At 47.3% G+C, this 20048-nt stretch overlaps 1 protein-coding gene and 1 long non-coding RNA gene across 2 annotated transcripts in view; both read right to left on the bottom strand.

The window, feature by feature from the left end:
* LOC137219197 (uncharacterized) overlaps positions 1–20048 on the bottom strand; it is a 241562-nt gene that overhangs the window by 3026 nt on the left and 218488 nt on the right. The gene's annotated exons all lie outside the window — the stretch shown is intronic.
* Positions 1–20048, bottom strand: part of CASQ2 (calsequestrin 2) — a 63842-nt gene that overhangs the window by 3026 nt on the left and 40768 nt on the right. The window contains exons 7-9 of the mRNA XM_067727393.1: positions 19076–19121; positions 12327–12381; positions 1786–1886 (exon numbers count right to left, since the gene is read on the bottom strand). Coding sequence (XP_067583494.1) covers positions 1786–1886; positions 12327–12381; positions 19076–19121 — 202 coding nt within the window. The remainder of the gene's footprint in view (positions 1–1785; positions 1887–12326; positions 12382–19075; positions 19122–20048) is intronic.

Consider the following 20048-nt stretch of genomic DNA (forward strand, 5'->3'; position numbering starts at 1 on the left):
ATGTCTCACTTAAAAATCCCTTACCTTGCACCACTCTGCTCGTGAGATGCCCGGGAAAGCAGTGGTGTGCTGTAAGTGGGCACACGAGTAAGAAGAGGGCTTCTTCATTCATCCAGACTTGGGTTCCATGAGGACTAATCTCTGACTAGGGCAGGACTAAAAATGTAAGGGGCCATGGGGCTAAGAAAATGGAGATATTCAGTGGTAGAAAGTCTCCCAAACATGGGACTTCCCTGGGGGTCCAGTGGTGAAGAATCCGCCTTCCAATGCAGAGGGCGCAGGTTCAATCCCTGGTCGGGGAACTAAGATCCCACATGCTGCAGGGCAACTGGGCCCTCGTGCCACAACTACTGAGCTCTCACGCCTCAACGAGAGAGCCCGCGTGCCGCAAAACTGCAGAGCCCTCACTCTCTGGAGCCCGTGCGCCACAACTAGAGAGAGAAAAACCTGCACACCACAACTAGAGAGAAGCCCACTAGAGAAGAAGATCGTGTGCCGCAACTGTAGAGAAGCCCACACACTGCAAGGAAAAGATCCCGCATGCCTCAGTGTAGATCCTGCATGCTGCAACTAAGACCCAACACAGCCAAAAAAAAAAAGAAAGAAAGAAAGAAAAAAAAGTCTCCCAAACAAATATATGGTCTCATGGGGACTGGAAGAGTATATCTACCACTTACAGCTTTAACCTCTCCAGCTGTCATTCTTTTCACCTGTAAGATAGGGATTATAGGGCTTCCCTGGTGGCACAGTGGTTGAGAGTCCGCCTGCCGATGCAGGGGACACGGGTTCGTGCCCCGGTCCGGGAAGATCCCACATACCGCGGAGCGGGTGAGTCCGTGAGCCATGGCCGCTGAGCCTGTGCGTCCGGAGCCTGTGCTCCGCAACGGGAGAGGCCACAGCAGTGAGAGGCCCGTGTACCGCAAAAAAAAAAAAAAAAAGATAGGGATTATAATAGTCTGTACTTCACAGGGTTGTTTGGAGGATTGGATGAGATGATGCATGGAAAGAATTTACCATAGTTCTAGGCAGATAGTCTATTAGCCACCCTCACTATCATTACCACTGGGCTCATGTATTGTACAAATTCTGTTTATTCTCTTTAAAACAAAGCATAAGCAAGGCTTTCTGGCCATTGATCACTGACCCAGCAAGAGTTTGGGCTTTAAGGACCTGGGAGAACATGCTGAACGAGACAGGCAGGGTCTCTGCCCTCCCTGAGGGTTTTTTTTTTTTTCCTGGCTGCGAGGCTTGCGGGGTCTTAGTTCCCCCACCAGGGATTGAACCCGTGCACCCTGCAGAGGAAGTGCAGAGTCCTAACCGCTGGACTGCCAGGGAACTTCCAGCAGAGGTTGTTCTTAACTCTATGCAAAATGTTCATCTCTGCACATTTATTACTTAGTAACTCAGGTTGCCTCACAGCGATGGTCTCCACCCAGAAAATGAAAGAGGTTATAGTAAGGGGTGGTGTGGTGGTGGGGTGAAGGGCAGCTATGGAGCTGCTGGCAGAAGAATTTCACCCAACACCCTTGAGTGGGCCCTGCAGAAGGACTTCTGGCCTCTAGGGGGCGAGAACAATAAGTCTAACCATGTCGGGTAGGCACCAGGCCCTAAGTTCAATGTTGCCCCAGGGGCTAAGATCTCCCACAGCGGGTGGGGACAGCCACTGAGCTTCTGCAAGTGCCCCTCCTATTTCACATCCTCCTTCGTGCATCCAGGTCTCACACTAAACACAAACATGAGGCTGTGAAGGTGGCCAGGGACGGGGCCCCAGTCTGAGCCACTCACCAGAGGAAAGTCGTCTGGGTCGATCCACACGATGCTCAGGTCAGGGTTGTCCGTGTTGTCCCGAGCAACCTGCTTCAGGATCTCCAGGAACTCATAGCCATCTGAAGCGGGATTCAAGGAGGGTGAGTAAGCCCTGTGCATACATGGCTTCTAATGTGGAGAGCAGAGTACCGTTATTCCACAAGTGTTTCTTAGGCCATTTGGTGCATACCCTCAATTATAGGATTATCCTATAAAATGAGTCAGATGAGAACTCCAGCCACAAAGCAGCTTCTTCAAAGGAAACAATAAACATTTTGAATAAAGAAATTGAAAGTTTCCCAGGGAAGTGTCTGGTTGTAACGGAAAGCGAAATTGCATATGAAAATTGACCAGCCCTGTGTCAGAAAGTGCAACCCCAGAACAGAGAAACTCCTGTCTGGTCCTCAGTGCTCTGTGCCATCTCTTAAAACTGATAATTTATTGATACTACCCCTGAGAGTTCCCCATAGCATTTGCTCTATGGAGCAAGAATGTTTAGCCTGGATCCTTAGTTTTCTACAACCTGGAGTTCCCACAACCTTCAGACTAAGTGGGCTTCTGACTGACAGGTGGTTTCAAAGCTTTGAGATAGTAAATAGGGTTCCCTCCCCTCGTCAGCATTTCCCTGCATGCTCTGCCTTCCCTTTATTCAATTCGAAGCATTCGTTGCCCCCCAGGGGAGGGATGATTCATAAGAGAAGCAGAGACAAGACTCAAAGGACAAACTCATAGCTTCAAGAGCACAGAAAGCCTAAATCTTGAATAAATGAGAAAGATGAACTTTATACCATAGACAAAAATTTTGGAAGAATGTCTAGTAAGAGAAAGGATAGCCTAAACCCTCAGCGTCTCTGCCCCACTCCCAGGTGGAAACAAAGAGTTTAGCCTCTGGCAAGTCCCTGAGAATAAGCTCTGTGCCTGTGTGTATGTGTTTGTGTGTACATGTGCACGTGCACGAAAGCGAGCCCATGTAGAGAAACGCCACAGCTTCAGGGAGTCCCAGAGTACAGGGGATTCGTGCTTTGTTCTAAAACTCATGAAAATGGAAAGACCTCAGATTCTCTTGGCGAATCCTCTGGTGCAGGAAGACTAGGGCAGAGAAGAGTGTGAGGAGGCCCCACCGAGTTCTCTGTGGTTTTGAGGAACACGGACAAGGCTAGTGGAGGGGGCAGATCTGAAGAAGTCCAGCAGTTGGGATGAAGGGGACCAGTGGTGACCCTGGCATAAAGCTAGAGTCCAGACAGAATGACGGACTTCTCTGCAGATGCCAGCATGGATAGGTGATGATGATAACTCTGACCAGATGCACACTTCACACATCATACCTGAGAACCAGCAAGACGCCGGATCCCGAGGGACGGTGGGTGGGGGAGGGGAGACCATTCATTGTCAGACCCAGTTTCCACCATCCAGTGGTAAAGTCTAGGTTCAGTTCTAGAAAATACAGTTGTATCTCTTGCATAGATGAATTTGTGGCCTGAAATTTGCCTTCTGTATAAGCAACTAGCTCACCCACTACTTAGAAATTCAGTACGGCCACCGCTCTTTCTTTGCAAAAGCTTCCTTCTTTTGTTGGGGGCCCCAGCCATTCTAAGCCCCTCTCTGTGGCCTCTGTTGAACACACCTCTCCTCTCTCCGGCACCCTAGCCTTTGTTTGGCTACCTGGGGCCTCTTGGGAAAGGTTTTTCTCTGCACTTCCTCATAGTTAACATATTCTAGGCAAAATGCACACTCTTCTTAGGAGCTCCGCTTTGAGTGGGTGTAGTCTCTTTAACTGTAGCTAGATCACACTAAAGATTCCGACTCGGCCGCCTCAGGCCTTGTTACCTGGAAGGCAGAGCTACCCTGCTAGTAGAGAAGAGGGTCGTTATGGCCCGCCGCCCTCTCCAGCAGAGATCCGGGTGGCCGAGGTGATTTTTCCATCTATGCTCTGAACTATATGACAAATTAGATTGTATGACAGACACTTGGGATGGATGGGGCCTTGTGTTTCAGCGCTCATTATCTATTACTGTAGGGGTTGGGGTGGAGATGGGGGTGGAGGTAGGGATACTCTCCTTGCTGCCTGATGTGTGGCCGAGAAAGTCAAATCCCTCCAGAGTGCCACTGGCTGCTGCTACTTGGACACTACGGATCTTCCTTCTCTGGGTGTGTCGCCGTGTCACAGGACGGGGACTATGGTGCCACCTGGGTTATCTGCGGATGTATAAGTATCATTATACACAGACTGCAACAGGGGACTTCTCCTCAACAGCTTCAGTGACTGCTTTGAGCAGCCGAGAAGAGATGAATGGCAATAAATAAGGTGATGTTGCCAGTACTCTGGAAGAGGAGAATCACAGGTGACAAATCAGAAATTCACAAAGAGGATGAAACTCAACCACACAGACCCGAATTCAGGTAGAAAGTAAACTTGAAGGGCAAAAGACTAACTCACATAAAGGGCAGGCAGAAACTGTCTAGGCACAGGGTTGTAGAGGGAGAAGATCTGAACGGAAGCCGAACACACAAGATGGCACTGTGGTTTTCTGATGGAAAAACCCACATAACGGGATTTATGAATAAGAATGTACATACAGGGATCGTTTCTATGTTTTAGAGCAGGTTTGGAGATAAAAAGAGAAAGATTGAAGGAACGAAAACTGGGTCCTGCAAGAAAAATCAAATGGATTGGAGTTTTTACATAAACAAGAGAAGTCAAAATTGTGGCTTAATGCCTATGTTCAAGAATACAAAAAGTTTTTGTGAGGAGGATGTTCTTTCTGTCTATGGAGGAGCAAAGCTCAAAAGACATGCCCAGAATAAATTAATAATTGAGTTGACAAAAGCTGGGGAAGTTTCTTCCGGAGTCAAGGGCAGCTTTTTGGGGTTCAGGATGATGGATTTTATAATGGGCATCATCCTTCTGCATCCCTGAATATTTCCAAGAACAGAACAGAACCTGTTCTTTAGGGAGGGAGCCCAGCATGATGTTTCAACACAAAGGACACTTGGGGCAAACAGTCCAAATCCTGGGTCTGCCATTTAGAGTGTGACTTAGGGCAAGTTATTTAATGTCTTGGTTTCTCAACTGTAAAACGGGGATGATAATAATAGTACCTATTTCATAGAATGACTGTTAGTTAAATGTGTTAGTGTCTCTATGGTACTTAGATGGTGCCTGGCACATAGTAAGGTTTAGCCATTATTCTTCTGAAATGCTCTGACAATCTTCTGCTTGAATACAAGGAACCTGGCCACTCATCTGTTCGTTCAATGCATATGTCTTAAGTGCAATGATCTGGGCACAAGGGGGCGGCTAGACACAGTCTCGGCCCCGTGTGTCAGAGAAGACGTACTCCCAAGCAGTTACACCAGGAGGTGGTGTATCATGGAGCTATTCCTTCCGGGCCCTGTTGCTGACTCAGTGACTGAAGTCTGCAGGGGTGGCCGTACCAGGCGGTATGACTATGAGTACCTCGCCTCAGTACGTGGTTAAAGCACGGTTTAATTACTTTGTTTTAAAGTCATTAAGCTAATTTGGATATTCCTGATCCAAGGCTCACAAGCCCCATACCTTTCCCCACATTATTCCCCAGCCTTGAATATAAACCTGTTGGAATGGATTCTCATTCATCTGGGAAAGCGGAATTAAGGCAGTCACACTGGCCTCGCAGGGATTCAGTCGCTAACATTTTAAGTTAGAAGTTCAGTTTCCTCTTAGGGACAGTAACTATTTCTTTGTAAAACAGGTGAGCTGGAAAAGGGACGCGTCCACTGTGGATCCTCCCTTTTTGACCAGGAAGGCAGGTGTAGGAAGCCACATTTCGCTTTTGTAATTCAGTGTGAAGCAGAAGACAGCTCACAGTTGCAATTATATGAATGAATGAATGAGTTTGAAATTAATGACTGTTTCCTTTATCAGTGATATACCCAGCTAAGAGGCCTTTTAAGATTGTGGCCATGTAGCTCTCAAAAGGAGTAGCCCATAATTTTTTTCAGAGGTAGGTTAAGAAAAAAGAGGAAATATTATTTTGAAATTTGTAGGCTAGCAGTTATTTCACCATTGAAACTAGAGGACAATTCTCTGCGGTCATTAGTTAGAGAAGCAGCCATTTTCAAAGCCAGAAGGGACTCCCAAACATCCCACAGATTCAGGCAGGTGTATAGCCCCACCCAGAACATTTGTCTGTCTTCTCTCTTGAATGTTTCCAGGGCTGAGCCCCTCGGACCTCCCTAGAGGTCCACTATAGAGTCAATAACCCAGACAGACAAGAGTCGTTTTCTTGCATCCAGCTGAAATCTCCTTTTTTCTCAAGAAGTTCGTCTCCCAACTTCTTCCTTTATGAACACAGGACATTGTTCTTTACATGCAGGAAGTCTGCGATCATGTAGCCCAACTTTGACTTTATGAGTATTTCTTGAGCATTTACTGGCTACTGAGTCCTTTTGTATTTAATCTTCACATCTAGTCCTGATGGAGGTTAGGAAGATGTTTTTATCTCCATTTTAAAGAGGATGAAGTTGAGACACAGGGAGAGTACCTGACTTGCCCAGCACGACACGCCAGCAAGTGGCAGAGCCAGGATTCTAACTCAGGTCTTTGGTCTGCAGGTCAAGAGCCGTTTCCACAATCCACCTGTGGTCTCCACATTCCTACCAAAACTGCTGCATCTTCTTGCTCGAATTTGTGCTTGAGAGCCCAGTGCCCAGTGTAAGAGCTTCAATGTGAGGGAAGCAAGGGCAGGGGCATGAGGAGACACCTGGGTGCAGAGGGGGGCTGGTGGCCGGCCCCTGCCCTCCCCCGGAGTAATCAGGGTTCCTTCCCCTCCTTCTAACCTGCCGCTAAGCCACACACTCCCCAGCTACAGCCTGTTAGGTTGGCTGTCTCAGCGATTTCCCTGAGTGCGCCTGGAATCTCAGAGGTGGTGCTAACTAAAGAAGAGGGGCCCGGTGCTGTGAAAGCTGTGACTCTGTCCCTGCCACACAGGCCTGGACCCTGAGATCCCACGACCCGGGGTCGAGGGCTCAGGATGGGCCAGGTTTCCCACGGCGAGCCAGAGACCTCTGGGAATCACATCCTGTGGGAGGGGAAGCCGGTGATTATGCTCTCCTCCTTTCCAGGCAGAGAGAGCCTGGTGGGAATGAGGCTGCACAAGCCCTGGGGGACCAGTTCCAGGCCAGTCGCAGCCATGGCAGGAACCAAGGCCTGTCTGGCAGAGACACGTGTGTCTCAGACCAAGCAGTGGCCCCAAAGTAACAGGCCCAGGCCCTCAGCATGCTGCCCACCCGGCTCTCACACCATCCTCTGGACCCAACCTCGGGGACTGGCGGTGCTCATTCCATAGAGTCACTGAAAGACCCTCCCTGCCGCCACACCGTGTGCAGTTACGGGACTCGGGGTCTCGCCCCCGGAGACAGGCCTAGGCTTGGGAAGCCGGGCTGTTTGGCCCAATCCTGTGGCTATTGCTTCTACAGCAGACGACACAGATAAGCAGGCATCACGCAGCTTGGAGGTTGTGTCTGGAGTTTGAAGACCCTGCACAGGTCACTTAACCTCTCTGGGGCTTCCATCTTATCATCTGAGGATGGAGAAAACAGCTCCCTTATTACCTTGGGGGTTCATTGATAATAATGATACCGCTGTTTTCATGTGTGGCATTTGCAGAAGGAACTGCAAAGATTTTCTGTCTTTCTTTCCCACTCCATCAACATTTAATTCATTTCAAGTGTTAATGGGAGGGATTCATTTTTCATCGGGCAGGTACGTTCTGAGTGCCCACATGTATTAGACCCAGGGCCAGGTGCTGGGACACACAGGTGTGGAGGGCAGTCACCTGCGAGGTCCCCTCGCAGAAAGGCCCACTCAGGAAGTGTGGAAGTCTCAGAAAGCTGCGGCAGGGCATCTGAAGCTGGGCCCTTTGGGAGCCTAGGGAGGACAAGGTTGAGAGCACCTCCCAGACTAGGCGAGTCGCCCAGTCACCTGTTAGAGTGAGACATCCGCTCAGAACCGGGGGACATCGTGTGGGCCCCATGGTTCCGAGATGGCACCTGCGACATCAGAACACCCTGACACTCCTTACTACAGCCCTCCTTCTCCGCTCTGTCTCCTAGCTCTCGGGGCCCAGCATTGGTGGAAAAGTCCAGCGGTACAGCTTTGCTATACAGAGGAGCGTAGGTGGTAGTTACAGAGCTTGGGCTTGGGGCTGGACTGCCTGGGCTGGAATCCCAGTTGTACCGCTGATTAGTCACGTGACCTGGGGACGCTACTTAACTTCTCCATGCCTTTGTTTCCCTATCCGCATATCGGGGAAGATGATAGCGACGGTACCTACTGCGTACAATAGGGCTGCTGTGAAGATTAAATGTGTTGATATTTAAGGGCCGGAACTACATTTAGCATTTAGCAAGAACCGAATTTTAAATTTGACAAATCAAATTTAAATTTAGAAGCTCAGTTAAGCAGTTGCCTATCTGAGGCAACAGGTGTCAAAAATGAAACCGAGGCTGTTGAAACTCGGTTGGAACAAGGGCTTGGAGACTTTGATTCGGGGCCCCTCACTGGTTGTGTTCCGCAGGCGCAGACGGCAGCCGGTTCGCGCATTTCCAGCTTGTTAGTGCTAATATTGCCAGTGCCCTTGGAGGATATCCATCCAGCATGCGCTCACGTAGAAACGCCGCTTTGTGAACCGTTCATCGACTGTTCTAAAGAAGATGTCAGCCTGATGCAGACACATCTGGGGGCGGCCGGGGAGACTAGTTCATTTTCAAACCTGTCACACAGTAGCTCTGGCGGCATTCTGAGCGCAGGAGCTGAGAGGAGGCTGTGAAAGAGGAAGCCGGGCCGCACCACAGGGCACCGGGCAAGACCAGAGAGCCGGAAATGTCCTTCCCAGCCAGGCCCGCCTGCAGGGGCAACGAGGATGAGAGCTCACCGCAGAAGAGACCTAGCGATTACGCTCAGGGCCGGAGAGCAGTCACTGCAATCCCTGAACACAAGCTCTCGGCTGCGAATGTCAGAACCGCTGTGAGAGCCCCTGGGAGACCCGGGTCACTCAGACCTTTGTTATTGCTGCTGCTGAAAAATCGTAGATTCCAAATTTGGAAACATCAGTAGGGAGGAAGTTTGACTTTTCTTCATTGATCGGGCGCTCAAGCTTCCAGATGGCTCCGCTCGCTCCTCTCACTCCCTCTTCTTTCTCGTGCGCTCTCGGCTCCCTCCGCCCCCATTCCTTGCAGCGGCTTTGCGCATGCCCAGAGCCTGCAGCTGGCTGGGAAGTCCTGGACACGGCAGTGTGGTCAGATGGACAGTGACCAGAGGAGCCAACCAGAAATCTAAGCTTCTGTGTCCGCTGTGCCTCTAACCGTGTGATCTCAAGCGCGTCGTTGAACGTCTCTGGGTCTTTCAAATGTTGGAGGTGCAGGGGGTGGTAAAGGACAGCAGAGAGGAAGGAGGGCGGGCTAAATGGTCACCCAGACGTCCTCAGGGGTAGTAACTCCGAAGGGCCGGCAGACACAAGGCGGGGCCGGGTGCGGCTGGGGAGCCAGACAGCGCTGAGCTTAATTCCCGCTCCACTGCTTCCCAGCAAGTCAGCTGCTCTGGGCCTCAGCTTCATCAGTTGTAAAGTGGAAATAAAAGTAGCACCTCCCACGTGGGGTTGCTCTGTCACCTAAGCATACAGTAAGTCACCACCATCATCACCTTCTTCCTCAGAATCAGAATGAATTCAGAGGTCAAGAAAGCCTGATAGAATTTGAATCTTGGCTTAGATACATCGAGTGATCTGGGCGAGTCATTTAACCCTTAAGAATCACTTTTCTCATCTGACGCTGGGATGATAATTATTATGCATATATCACAGGGTGGCTTTAGGGACCAAATAGGACCACCTCCATAAAGCTCACAGCACAGTTCCTCCAGACTGTGAGCTCTTTAAGGAGAGCTGTATTATTTTCCTGGATGTATGACCCGTTTTCTTTGGCGAGGGGTTTGGTTGGCGCGGTGAGCCCCATGTAGCTTGTTAGCAAAAGCAAGGTATATGAGGAAGTACTGTCTGGGTAGGAATGAAATTCCTAGTCCTGCAGCCAGGCCCCTCTGGCCCGGTTACACATCAGTGACCTGAGAGTAATGACTGACTAGTCGCAGACTCGGGGACTTTCACAGAAAAGCCTTTCCCTTTCCCAGCCCTGAGCAGGCCAGGCCCCCCGCCCCCGCCCCCCCACCAAGGAAAGATGCTGTGAGCTCCTCCCCCGCCCCCCACCCCCAGCGCATTTCTTCCAGCTTCCCGGTAACAAGCCCCAGCTTGGGCTCCTTTGGGGCGAGACGCAGCTTCGGGCCCAGGGGTGTTTGTGCAGGGAGGAGGTGGAAGTAGTTTCTGGAGCCTGATTCATTACAGCGGCAATCTCGGTCAAACAGGTTCCTGCAACCTCTCGGAGGCCTCTTTGTTCCATTGTTCCCGAAAGCCAGACAGGCCTCCCCGTAATCCTGGGAGGGGGAGGGGAGGGGGAGAGGGCGGGGGAGGAAGCCCCCTGGAGTCTGGCCAGCAGGCTGCTGCGGATGGCGATCTCATCTCTGTTCACACAACACCAGGGGATCCCATTCTGTTTGATTATAGCTTGTAAACCTTGGGCAACTGGCTTTCTTTGCTATTTTCTTCTCCAGGGGCTGAGGGGTGGCCAGAATCTGTGGAAAAAAGCTGGAAGCATACTGGTATATTTTTTTTTGGACGCAGGCTAGATTTTCTTGAAGAGTTTTTCCAAATCTGCAAGTCAATGATAGGAAAACTGGGATATCAATGGACATTCAAAAAAATTAATGGAAAAAAAAGGAGGAAGGAAGCTTTCAGATAATTTGCAGCATAAATTTGTTTTTCATACAATGGAATATTATTTGGCCCTAAAAAGGAATGAATTATTGATACATACTACATACAGATGAATACTGAAAACATTATGCTGAGTGAAAGATGCCAAGCACAAAAGGCCACGTATTACATGGTTCCATTTATATAAAAGATCTAGAACAGTCAAATCCATAGCGACAGAAAGTACATTAAGTGGTTGCCAGGGGGTGGGGGAGAAGAGAATAGGAAAGGCTGCTAATGGGTATGGGATTTTTCTGAGGTGATGAAAATGTTCTGGAATTAGAGAGTGGTGATGTTTGCACAATTTTCTGAACGTACTGAAACTGCTGAATTGCACACTTTAAAAAGGTGAATCTTATGGTATGTGGATTATATCTCAATTTTAAAAATTGCGTGATAAAACATTTGGGTTTCAGCCTGTAAGAAACTATGGAGGCTGATAGTGTGTTATCAAAAATCAAAACAAAACCCAAAAAACTACTGGTCAGACAGTGAAGAATCGGGCTCAGTCTCAGTCAGTCATCTGCCTATCTAATCAACTGCCCACAGGCATTTATTGAGCACTTTCTATGTGCCAAGGCATGGGCGAGAACCAGGTATATATTGATGAATGAGACAATCTGTCCCTCCTTCATGGCCTCCCTCTAGCTCATTGTGCCCTCTTGGGTAGTTTGTTGAACTTCTCTGACCCTCTGTTTCCTCATCTGTCCCTATGAATGTATAAGAGGCTGAGGTCCTAGGAAAATACGACACAATTGTATCTTACCTGGAACAGTGGTTCCCAACCCCACGGTGCATCAGCACTTGCCTCAGAGCCCCGTGAACTGACAGGTGTCTGAAGGTCCTGTTTCAGTCAGCCCCAGGTGGCTTTGTGGCACTATCAGGTTGGGAATCCCTGCCCAGGCACCTCATAGTCCAAAGCCTGACTGCTTAGCCATCCCAAAGGAAGTTCCCTGCCTTCTCTGGTTACATTCTGGATTGCCCCAGGTCTTCCAAAACACACTTCAGAATCACCACTGACACCTCCCTTTGGGGACCCTTTATTCACAGAGCACTGCTGAAGGGACCCGGCACCTGCAAAATTAATTTTTCCTGCACTTCACCTTCCACTGGTGTTAAAAAGAGTGAAACCAGGAAAAAGTTCCAAAATAAAACAAAATTACCTATCCATTTATAGGGTCATTTTGTACTTTAGAAATAAGCTGCTCGTTTTGCCCAGTTCTGATTATTTGGGGGAATATGTTCTATGAAGTCTCCTAAGCACAGACAATATTTTTCAGACCAAAGGGTACATGATTGTTATTTTAAGGTAGGATTGTGATTCACATAGGCTAGGTCACAACATTGGTAAATGAACTTTAAATGTGAACAGACGTTTACACACACACACACACACACACACACACACACATCCTTAAAGCTAGGACGTTTTAATATCCTCAACCTCAGTACTTGGTGCTTCTTCCTAGTTGGACAGGTAGGCAGAATGAGGTTCAACGTTCTGTTAGCTGTGTGCACATTTGAAGGTGGAGTCGTCCCTAACAGGCGACCACCAGGGGGCGCCCGATACCTTGCGGTTGCGAAAACCCGGAAGTGACGGAAGAGAGGATGAGGGCTGACAAAGGTGAGAGGTCAGTCAGGCTTAAGGTGTACAGGAGCAGACAGGGGGCTTCCTACCTGGATCACTCCTCTCCGCAAAGGCCACAATGTGGATCCCGTTCAAATCATCTTCCTATGGGAGAAAAGAATCAAAGTTACTCTCCTGGGTAGAGGGGTACCAAGGACAGACTCAGAGACTGGAATGGAAATGGGAGGTGGTGGAAGGGGGTGGACGCAGGGGCACAGAAGAGCCGAGCAGGGCATGCATTCAGGACAGGAATACTGATGAGCCCCTGGGAGGAATGTGTGGAGTTTGATCAGTGGGTTTGCAAGACAGGGAAACACCAACTGCACACAGACATTAGCACTAAAGGGGCCTCACCCCAGTGGGCTGGTGGGTCCAGGAGAGCAGCAGTAAAAGGCAAAATGAGGAAGAATGTGAGTCTGGTTTATCAGGAGCTCTGAGGGCAACAAGCATTCTGGACACAGCTCAGTGAGTGCGCACGTCCGTCTGTGTTCTCAAGAATTCACCTCCAGCAAATATAATCGGCGATATACCAGATTGTGGAAACTTTGGAATGCTGCTGACAGATCCTGAAGCTGTCCCCAAACAGGCAGCGGACAGGACTCTATGCAGTAAATTAGGATGGGAATCTGTTTTGGTCACACGAGGATCATATGCAAGTGTAGTGCTTCCCTGTTAAGACATCTCTTATTGAAGGAGCAGAACCTGTGTGGTCAGTAGGGGACGCCTTGCTGACTGTGACCTCCAGGCTGTTTCCTTGGGGTCCTTTCTGCTCTGGAACCCAAGCTTGCCAAAGCAGGATAGGCCTCTAAAACATGTCATGAAAGTGGGAGGCTACAGGGAGAGTCTGGAATTTGGAGTTAGGGAAGGTTGAGGGTGTGACAGTAAAAGTGTGTGTGGATGTGAAGGCTGGGACGAGGTAAAGAATCTAGAGAGAGTATTTCAAATCCATGGACAAGCAAGTGGCATTCCATGTTTCTATGTCCTGGGCAGAAAGGACCATATATATGTGCCTTGTGTCTCCTCTGCATTGATTATTCCTGCAGAAGGAGAAGCGAGAGCTTAGAGGGACCCCTCTTTGGGAAATGTGATCCTCAGAAGACCTGGAGAGGAAGTTGTGTGAGAACGAGACACCGGGGACAAACCCAAGTGAATATGATTATCACTGACACCAGCAGAGGGATTCACTGGATGCCCTGAATGTGTCATATCAGAATCATCCTAGGGAAAAAAAAAAAACTCCAGGCATCTCAACCCTCCCATGATCTCTGTTTCCATTTCAATTGATTTTAATGCTGGTGCAATCCTATCTAAATGCTAATTTTTCCCCTTTGAGTTTGGAATGGACAAAAACCTCCAAATAATCTAAGAGAGATTAAATGGAAAATATTATTATTAAAAACAAGAGAGTAGGCACTGCCATGGTCAGACTCTCTGGGGAATTGAATTTTACAGATAACGTGTGTGTGTGCGTGCGCGCGTGCACGAGTGCAGGTTTATTACACAAATCCGACAGCAACCAGAAGGGGAGTCTGAGGTTTCACTATTTTACATTTGCTATTATCGCCAGACAGAATATCTTGATCAGTTCTCATTAGGCTGCCCCGTGTCTCTGTCTCCTGCCATCAGTTGGAAGTAAGCAGTGTTAATTCTGTTCATTTCTGTGTGCCCTTCTAGAATGCATTTGGAAATTGGTTTTAGAATTAAGAATCCATATTCGTTTGCTAAGAGGCTGCTTATAATACAGCTGTCACTCCCCACGCCTGAGGTGGTCCCTGGATGGAGAGCCATACGTAACCCAAAGAAAGAGCCTCTCTCTCTGTGGGTCTCAAAGATTCAGCCCACAAACCTGTATTGAACACCTGCAAAGAGGCAGGCGCTGCTTAGTGCCAGGTGTTTTCAGTATTTTCAGTAATAAACTCACAGAGCAAGAATCCACGGACAAGCCAGTAAGTCAGGGTTACTCGATGAGAATCCAACGTGCATGGGGGGAGGAAGAGCCGAGCTGACCACCCACGGGCCTGAGAATACCCCAGGGGCTTTCTCTGAACCCCACAGCCTTTGCTGCCCAGATCACCCATTTAGTCATCACCTTGCCTTGGAAATAACCTTTTTTTTTTTTTTTTTGTGATACGCGGGCCTCTCACTGTTGTGGCCTCTCCCGTTGCAGAGCACAGGCTCCAAACGCACAGGCTCAGCGGTCATCTTCCCGGACCGGGGCACGAACCCGTGTCCCCTGCATCGGCAGGCAGACTCTCAACCACTGCGCCACGAGGGAAGCCCAGAAATAACCTTTTTAATTGCACAAATCTCTTCTCAACCAGATGGCAAGCTCTCTGAGGGAAGGCATTATGGCTTAAAATGATAATGATGATGAAAATGGAGACAATAATATTTGCCACCCTCTGTATCAGTACTTTGTAAATACATTGTTTCTAAATCGCAAATCAAAGTCTCATTCCTATTCAATGCTTCAAGAATTAAGTGACTTACCTTAAGGCATGAGATGGTATGTGACACAACTGGGATTCAAGCCAGTTCTGTCTGGCCCCAAAGCCCATGCTCCTTCTCACTGAAGGGGTCCAGAATAAGCCACTGTGGCATAAAAACTATTTTGGCTGAAGGCATTTGAATTCCTGAAATCTTTTATCTGCCTAAAAGTAGAGCCTCCCCAAAGAACTTGTCATCACTCTAATTTTCTTTTCTCAGATAGACATTATCACAAAACTATCATATCTGCCATCTCATCTCCTAAGGGCCCATTTATCTTTCCAAAAAGTCATTTCGTTCTCCCAGAAGTGCTCCTCTGCCCCTACCCTCCCATTCCCCATTAAGATGGTATATAAGCCCCTCCTTGAATCACGTTTGTGAACTCGCATGCATAAATAGCTAATTAAATCTTTTTTTTTTTTCTCTCTTGCCAATCTGTCTTTTGTCAGGTTAATTTGTAGGCCGTAAGAAATGAACCTAAGAGGGTAGAGGAAAGATTTTCCTCCCTGACATTATGAACAACAGCAGAATGGGCTCCTTAAATCTATTGTCTCTCCACGGGCTTTGCAGAAGATGTTGCAAACTCTGGTCAGTGGCTCTTACTTAAGTTGAAAGAGGCCAAGAAGGGGCTTTTATACAAAGTGGCTGAGCACCAGATCCCCCAAAGAAGTGGAAATTTGGGAGTTACTTTGGTGAATACCTTACTCTAGATTCCCTAGCACTTTGTATGTCCCTTTGTCTTGGCGGCAAGCATACTGGGCTGGTGTTGTATTATTGCAACTGTTTCATCTACTTAACCTCGAATTCCTAAGGACAGGACAGCAAGGCTTATTTTTATAACCTCCGTACTTAGCACAATGTAATAGGTTCTTCTTAATGTTTATTGACTTAAAAAAAAAAGAATATAGTGATAAAAATCTTACATACCGCTTGAAGAAAATTAGCAAATATTAGAGATACCAAGGAGAAATGAAACATCAATTACCCACCAATCAATTACCATTGTTCATATTTAACTCTGTTTCTTTCCAGTCTTGGTTGAATGTTTGCTCTCATGTTGAATGAAGAGATGCAAAGGAAAAAAAGAAGCAGTTAAAACTGTCAGACTCCCTAACTAAGGGGCAGTGAAGTGGTGCAGGGGCTCATCTGGAGGAGCTCTCTGCCCCCCTCTGGGAATTACTTGCCTATTGCAACCAAGGGAAGATTCTTTTAGAAAGAACTGCTGACTCCCATTTCTGTGGGCTTTTGCTAAGGACCCTGGCTGGCCATTTGCTAGGATGGAGAGCTGGTGGGAAGGTGGAGTCTCAAAGAGGAAGGACAGGTCAGCATTGGGTCTGGACCGCCCTGCTCTACCTTGACATTCTTTGAATATTCTAAATAAATAAATAAATAGCTGTCTGGGGCTTCCCTGGTGGCACAGTGGTTGACTGTGCAGGGGACGCGGGTTCATGCCCCGGTCTGGGAAGATCCCACATGCCGCGGAGCGGCTGGTCCCGTGAGCCATGGCCGCTGAGCCTGCGTGTCCGCAGCCTGTGCTCCGCAACGGGAGAGGCCACAGCAGTGAGAAGCCCGCATACCGCAAAAAAAAAAAAAAAAAAAAAAATAGCTGTCTGATTTTTCACACAGCAAATATTACTAGGCATAATGTTTTTAGGAATAATAAGTTATGTGTTTTCTATGATTTGCTGCTTTAAAAACCTGTAGAGTTTGGGAGAGAAGAAAGTCAATAGTTGCTTTAGCTCTACCTAGTTTTACTATTTTATTTAAATATCTTGCAATGTCTAAGGAAGTGGGTATTGAAGATAAAGACTTTAAAGTTCATGAGCTGGTCACTTTCCCCAACATGTGGGGTTTAAGTTGCTATGGCCGAGTAGCCCAGGAAGATGCTGCTTTGGGGGTGGGCACATGTGGATGGGTTGGGGATAGGCAGAGGGGTTCCCCAAAGAGCCTTCTGACAGACTGATTTCTGCTCCTCCTTTTTCAGGATGTGAAGATAACCCTGGATGGCCTGTCTTGCCCTCCCTCCCTAGTTGGAGACTTGGATGAGGGGCTGACTAGGTCTGGCTAGGGCTTCTGGGGAATCACGTGGGTATTCCATGATGGGGTGTTGGAAAGGAGTAAACCAGTCTGGTTGCCCTTTTCTCTACCTGGTTAACTTCAATACGCAGCCCTTTCCCAACTAGAAAACAATTGAACATATAATAATGATGTGAGCCATCACTGTTACCTTATAGTATAGCAACAGCTGTATCTTACTAAGTGAAAAGAAAGCAGAGAATGGGTTCCAGTGAAGCCAGGCAGTGAACTTTCTTTCTGAACATCTACCTCCGATATGGGAGAGAGAGCATTTCTTCAGGGCAGTGTGGAGGATTAGGGGTGTCTGTGAAGGAGGGGACAGGACCTCTCCCGCTATGGTGTGGTGGTTCGGGATGTGATACTGCTATGTCAGTGAGGAAAGGCCTGAGAGAAGGGTTCTAGTTTTGCAGTGTCTCCCTTCCAGGAGCCTAGAGACTTATCTCTTAAGAATGAACAAAGTAAGAAGAAGAAGTAAAGATAAAGGCATAGCAGAACGGAACAGTAATAATCACTCTCGATTTAAAATGGTACCTTGTGTCATGAAAGACAAAAACCAATGACCTCTTCCAGATTAAAGGCAACTGAAGTAACATAACAACCAAACATAAGCCTGTGATCCAGGATTGGATCCTGGGCCAGGAAAAAACAAATGTTTTCTCTTGCTATAAAGGATATTAGTGACAACTGGTCAATTTAAACGTGGAATTGTATTAGTATTAATTTCCTGATTTTGATAAGCATACCATGATTATATAAGAGAAAGTTCTTGTTTTTAGACAACTTCTGAAGTATATAGGAGCAAAGGGGAATTGGGTCTGCTACTTAGTCTCAGACAGTTCAGGAAAAAATCTGTATATCTATCAAGAGAGTGTGTGATAAAGCAAAAGGAGTAAAATGTTAACATTTGGGGAATCTGGGTAAAGGGATCATGGAATTCTTTGCACTATTTTTTATAAGTCTGAAATTGTTTTAGGTGAAAAGCAAAAATAATTTAAAAAGGAATCTTATTTTCAAAGCACTGTTATATGCTTTTTGTTATTTTTAAATCTAATAATGAGACCTCCTAAAGGTTAAATTTTTGAAAGGTTTAAATGTTAGGAAAAGATGTTTCTATTGTGCTGTGTTGCTCTTCTATAGTTCTCTCCTCTGGACCAGATCATTTGCCTTCGGTGTGAAATGTTTGTTCTACCTTCAGACATCCAAAGAAGTTACATGCCAGTAAAACAGAGGGTGTCAAGTTACTCCACGGTTCTGTTCATCTGTCACTTTAGACTCTGAGTTAGAGAGTAAATATATGCTTCCATGTTAATCCCTTTCTGCCCCCTCCCCGCCAGAATGTTGCCTTATGGGGACGTGGCCCACTCTAGGAGGTATACTGGAGAAATGAGATTTGGCCCCAGGTGGTCTAAATTTAAGTCCCAAGATCTAATGCTTATTAGTTATGTATCCGTGAGTAATTAATCTAATCTGTATGATTGTCAGTTTCCCCAGGAAGCTAAAATAATACTTGTTCTATATCACTTTCTAGAACTGTTGAGAGATCCAAGTAAAAAGATGCATGAAATGCTTTGAAAAATGCTCCATAGACTTTGGTTGTTACTGTTTACAGAATTTTGTATAAAGCTGGGGGGTGGGGTGGGGGGAGTGTATCTCCAAGGCCCTCTTTCTAATGCAATTTGACCCACCTTACGTCTTGTCTGTGACACAGACCTAGGGGACAGTCTGACTCAGCATTTTCCAGTGCCTTGAGTTGATATTTACAAAAACAGCTACCATGCATGAATGGAGTGCCCCCTATGTCTGGGTTCTTCACACCTTTCATACTTACAAAAAGTCTGATTTTAGATACAGAAATTAAAGCTCAGAAAGACCACGTGACTTGATCTACGATGCAAAGCTACTAGGTGGCAGACTGTGGCCTTGAGCTCAAGTCTGTATGTAACTCATGGTCTGAGCTCCTTCTACCATGTGACCTTGGGTCTCTGGTGACCAGTGAGTGAAAGCCAGTAGAAACTCTAGGAAATGAACTCAGAGATAGAGTAATTTTGCCTACTGGCCAGCCCAGAAGAACTGGGTTGTAACTCAGTGTGATATTGTCCACATTTCAAATTCTCCACCATCCAGACATCCACTCCAGGCAAATAAGACTTGGTTTGAGTTTGGGAACACAAAGGGGTATTCCTCCTGGGGAATATACCCATCTCTACAAAGCAGAAAGAGTTTGCCACTTTCTTACCCATGTTTCAAACATATCTTCTGGGCGCAAGCGACGTAGAGTGGGTCTGAAAAAAAAAAAAAAAAAAAGATGAGCTTTGTTGAGTAGGGATTACCTTGGCTGACACCCAAAGCCTCAGCACAGTGAAATGTAGAATGAGATGTTAGTCCATTTTCAAGAGTGTCTACGTACCTGTTGTCTCCCCTAAGGAGACAGAGCAGATTGACCCTGTTGTGTCACACACAGAGCTGGGCCTAAAGCTCTCAGCCTTTTCATGGGCCCATTTGATCCAAGGATTATAAAATCTATTACAAATCATAGGTCAGAGGGCACGGAGTCAGCTCACTCCCAGGCCAAGAAGCCATTTCCCTCCTCACATACAGCTGCCACTCCTGAGAACCCAGAGCAGGCCCAGAATGAGGAGACCCAGGAGAGGAAACAGCCCAGAACTACAGTTGTTTTAGCACCAGGGTCATCCATCAAAAGCCCTTTAGGGAGGAGCAGGTCGGATCTATCTTTTGCTCATGGTTTCATTTCTTTTTGAGTGTTGACAAATACTGTTAGACATGTTGATATTTGTTCCTCGAGGTGCTGCATCCCTGGAGGGACCAAGCTGACTGAGTGATGGAATCATGATGCTCCAGGTTCAACGAACCTATGTGAGCATGTGGAGGGGAGGGTGGGTGGGTGAGAGGGTGAACCACCACCATATTCCATGTTCCAGTATTGTCCCTCCCTTAAGAGCTGGGGTCAGCAAACTACAGCTGGTGGGTCAAATCCAGCCAATGGCTCCTGTTTTTATAAATAAACTCCCTTTGGGACACAGCCACACCCATTTGTTTACATATGGCCCGCGACTGCTTGCACACTATAACGGCAGAATTGAGTGTTTGCAACAGAGACCATCTGGCTCATAGAGCCTGAAATATTTATTATCTGGCCCTTTGTAGAAAAAGCTTGCTGATCCATGCTAGAGCTGATGGTATCAACGATT

This window comes from Pseudorca crassidens, chromosome 2 (assembly GCF_039906515.1).
Source record: "Pseudorca crassidens isolate mPseCra1 chromosome 2, mPseCra1.hap1, whole genome shotgun sequence".
Classification (NCBI taxonomy): Eukaryota; Metazoa; Chordata; class Mammalia; order Artiodactyla; family Delphinidae; genus Pseudorca; species Pseudorca crassidens.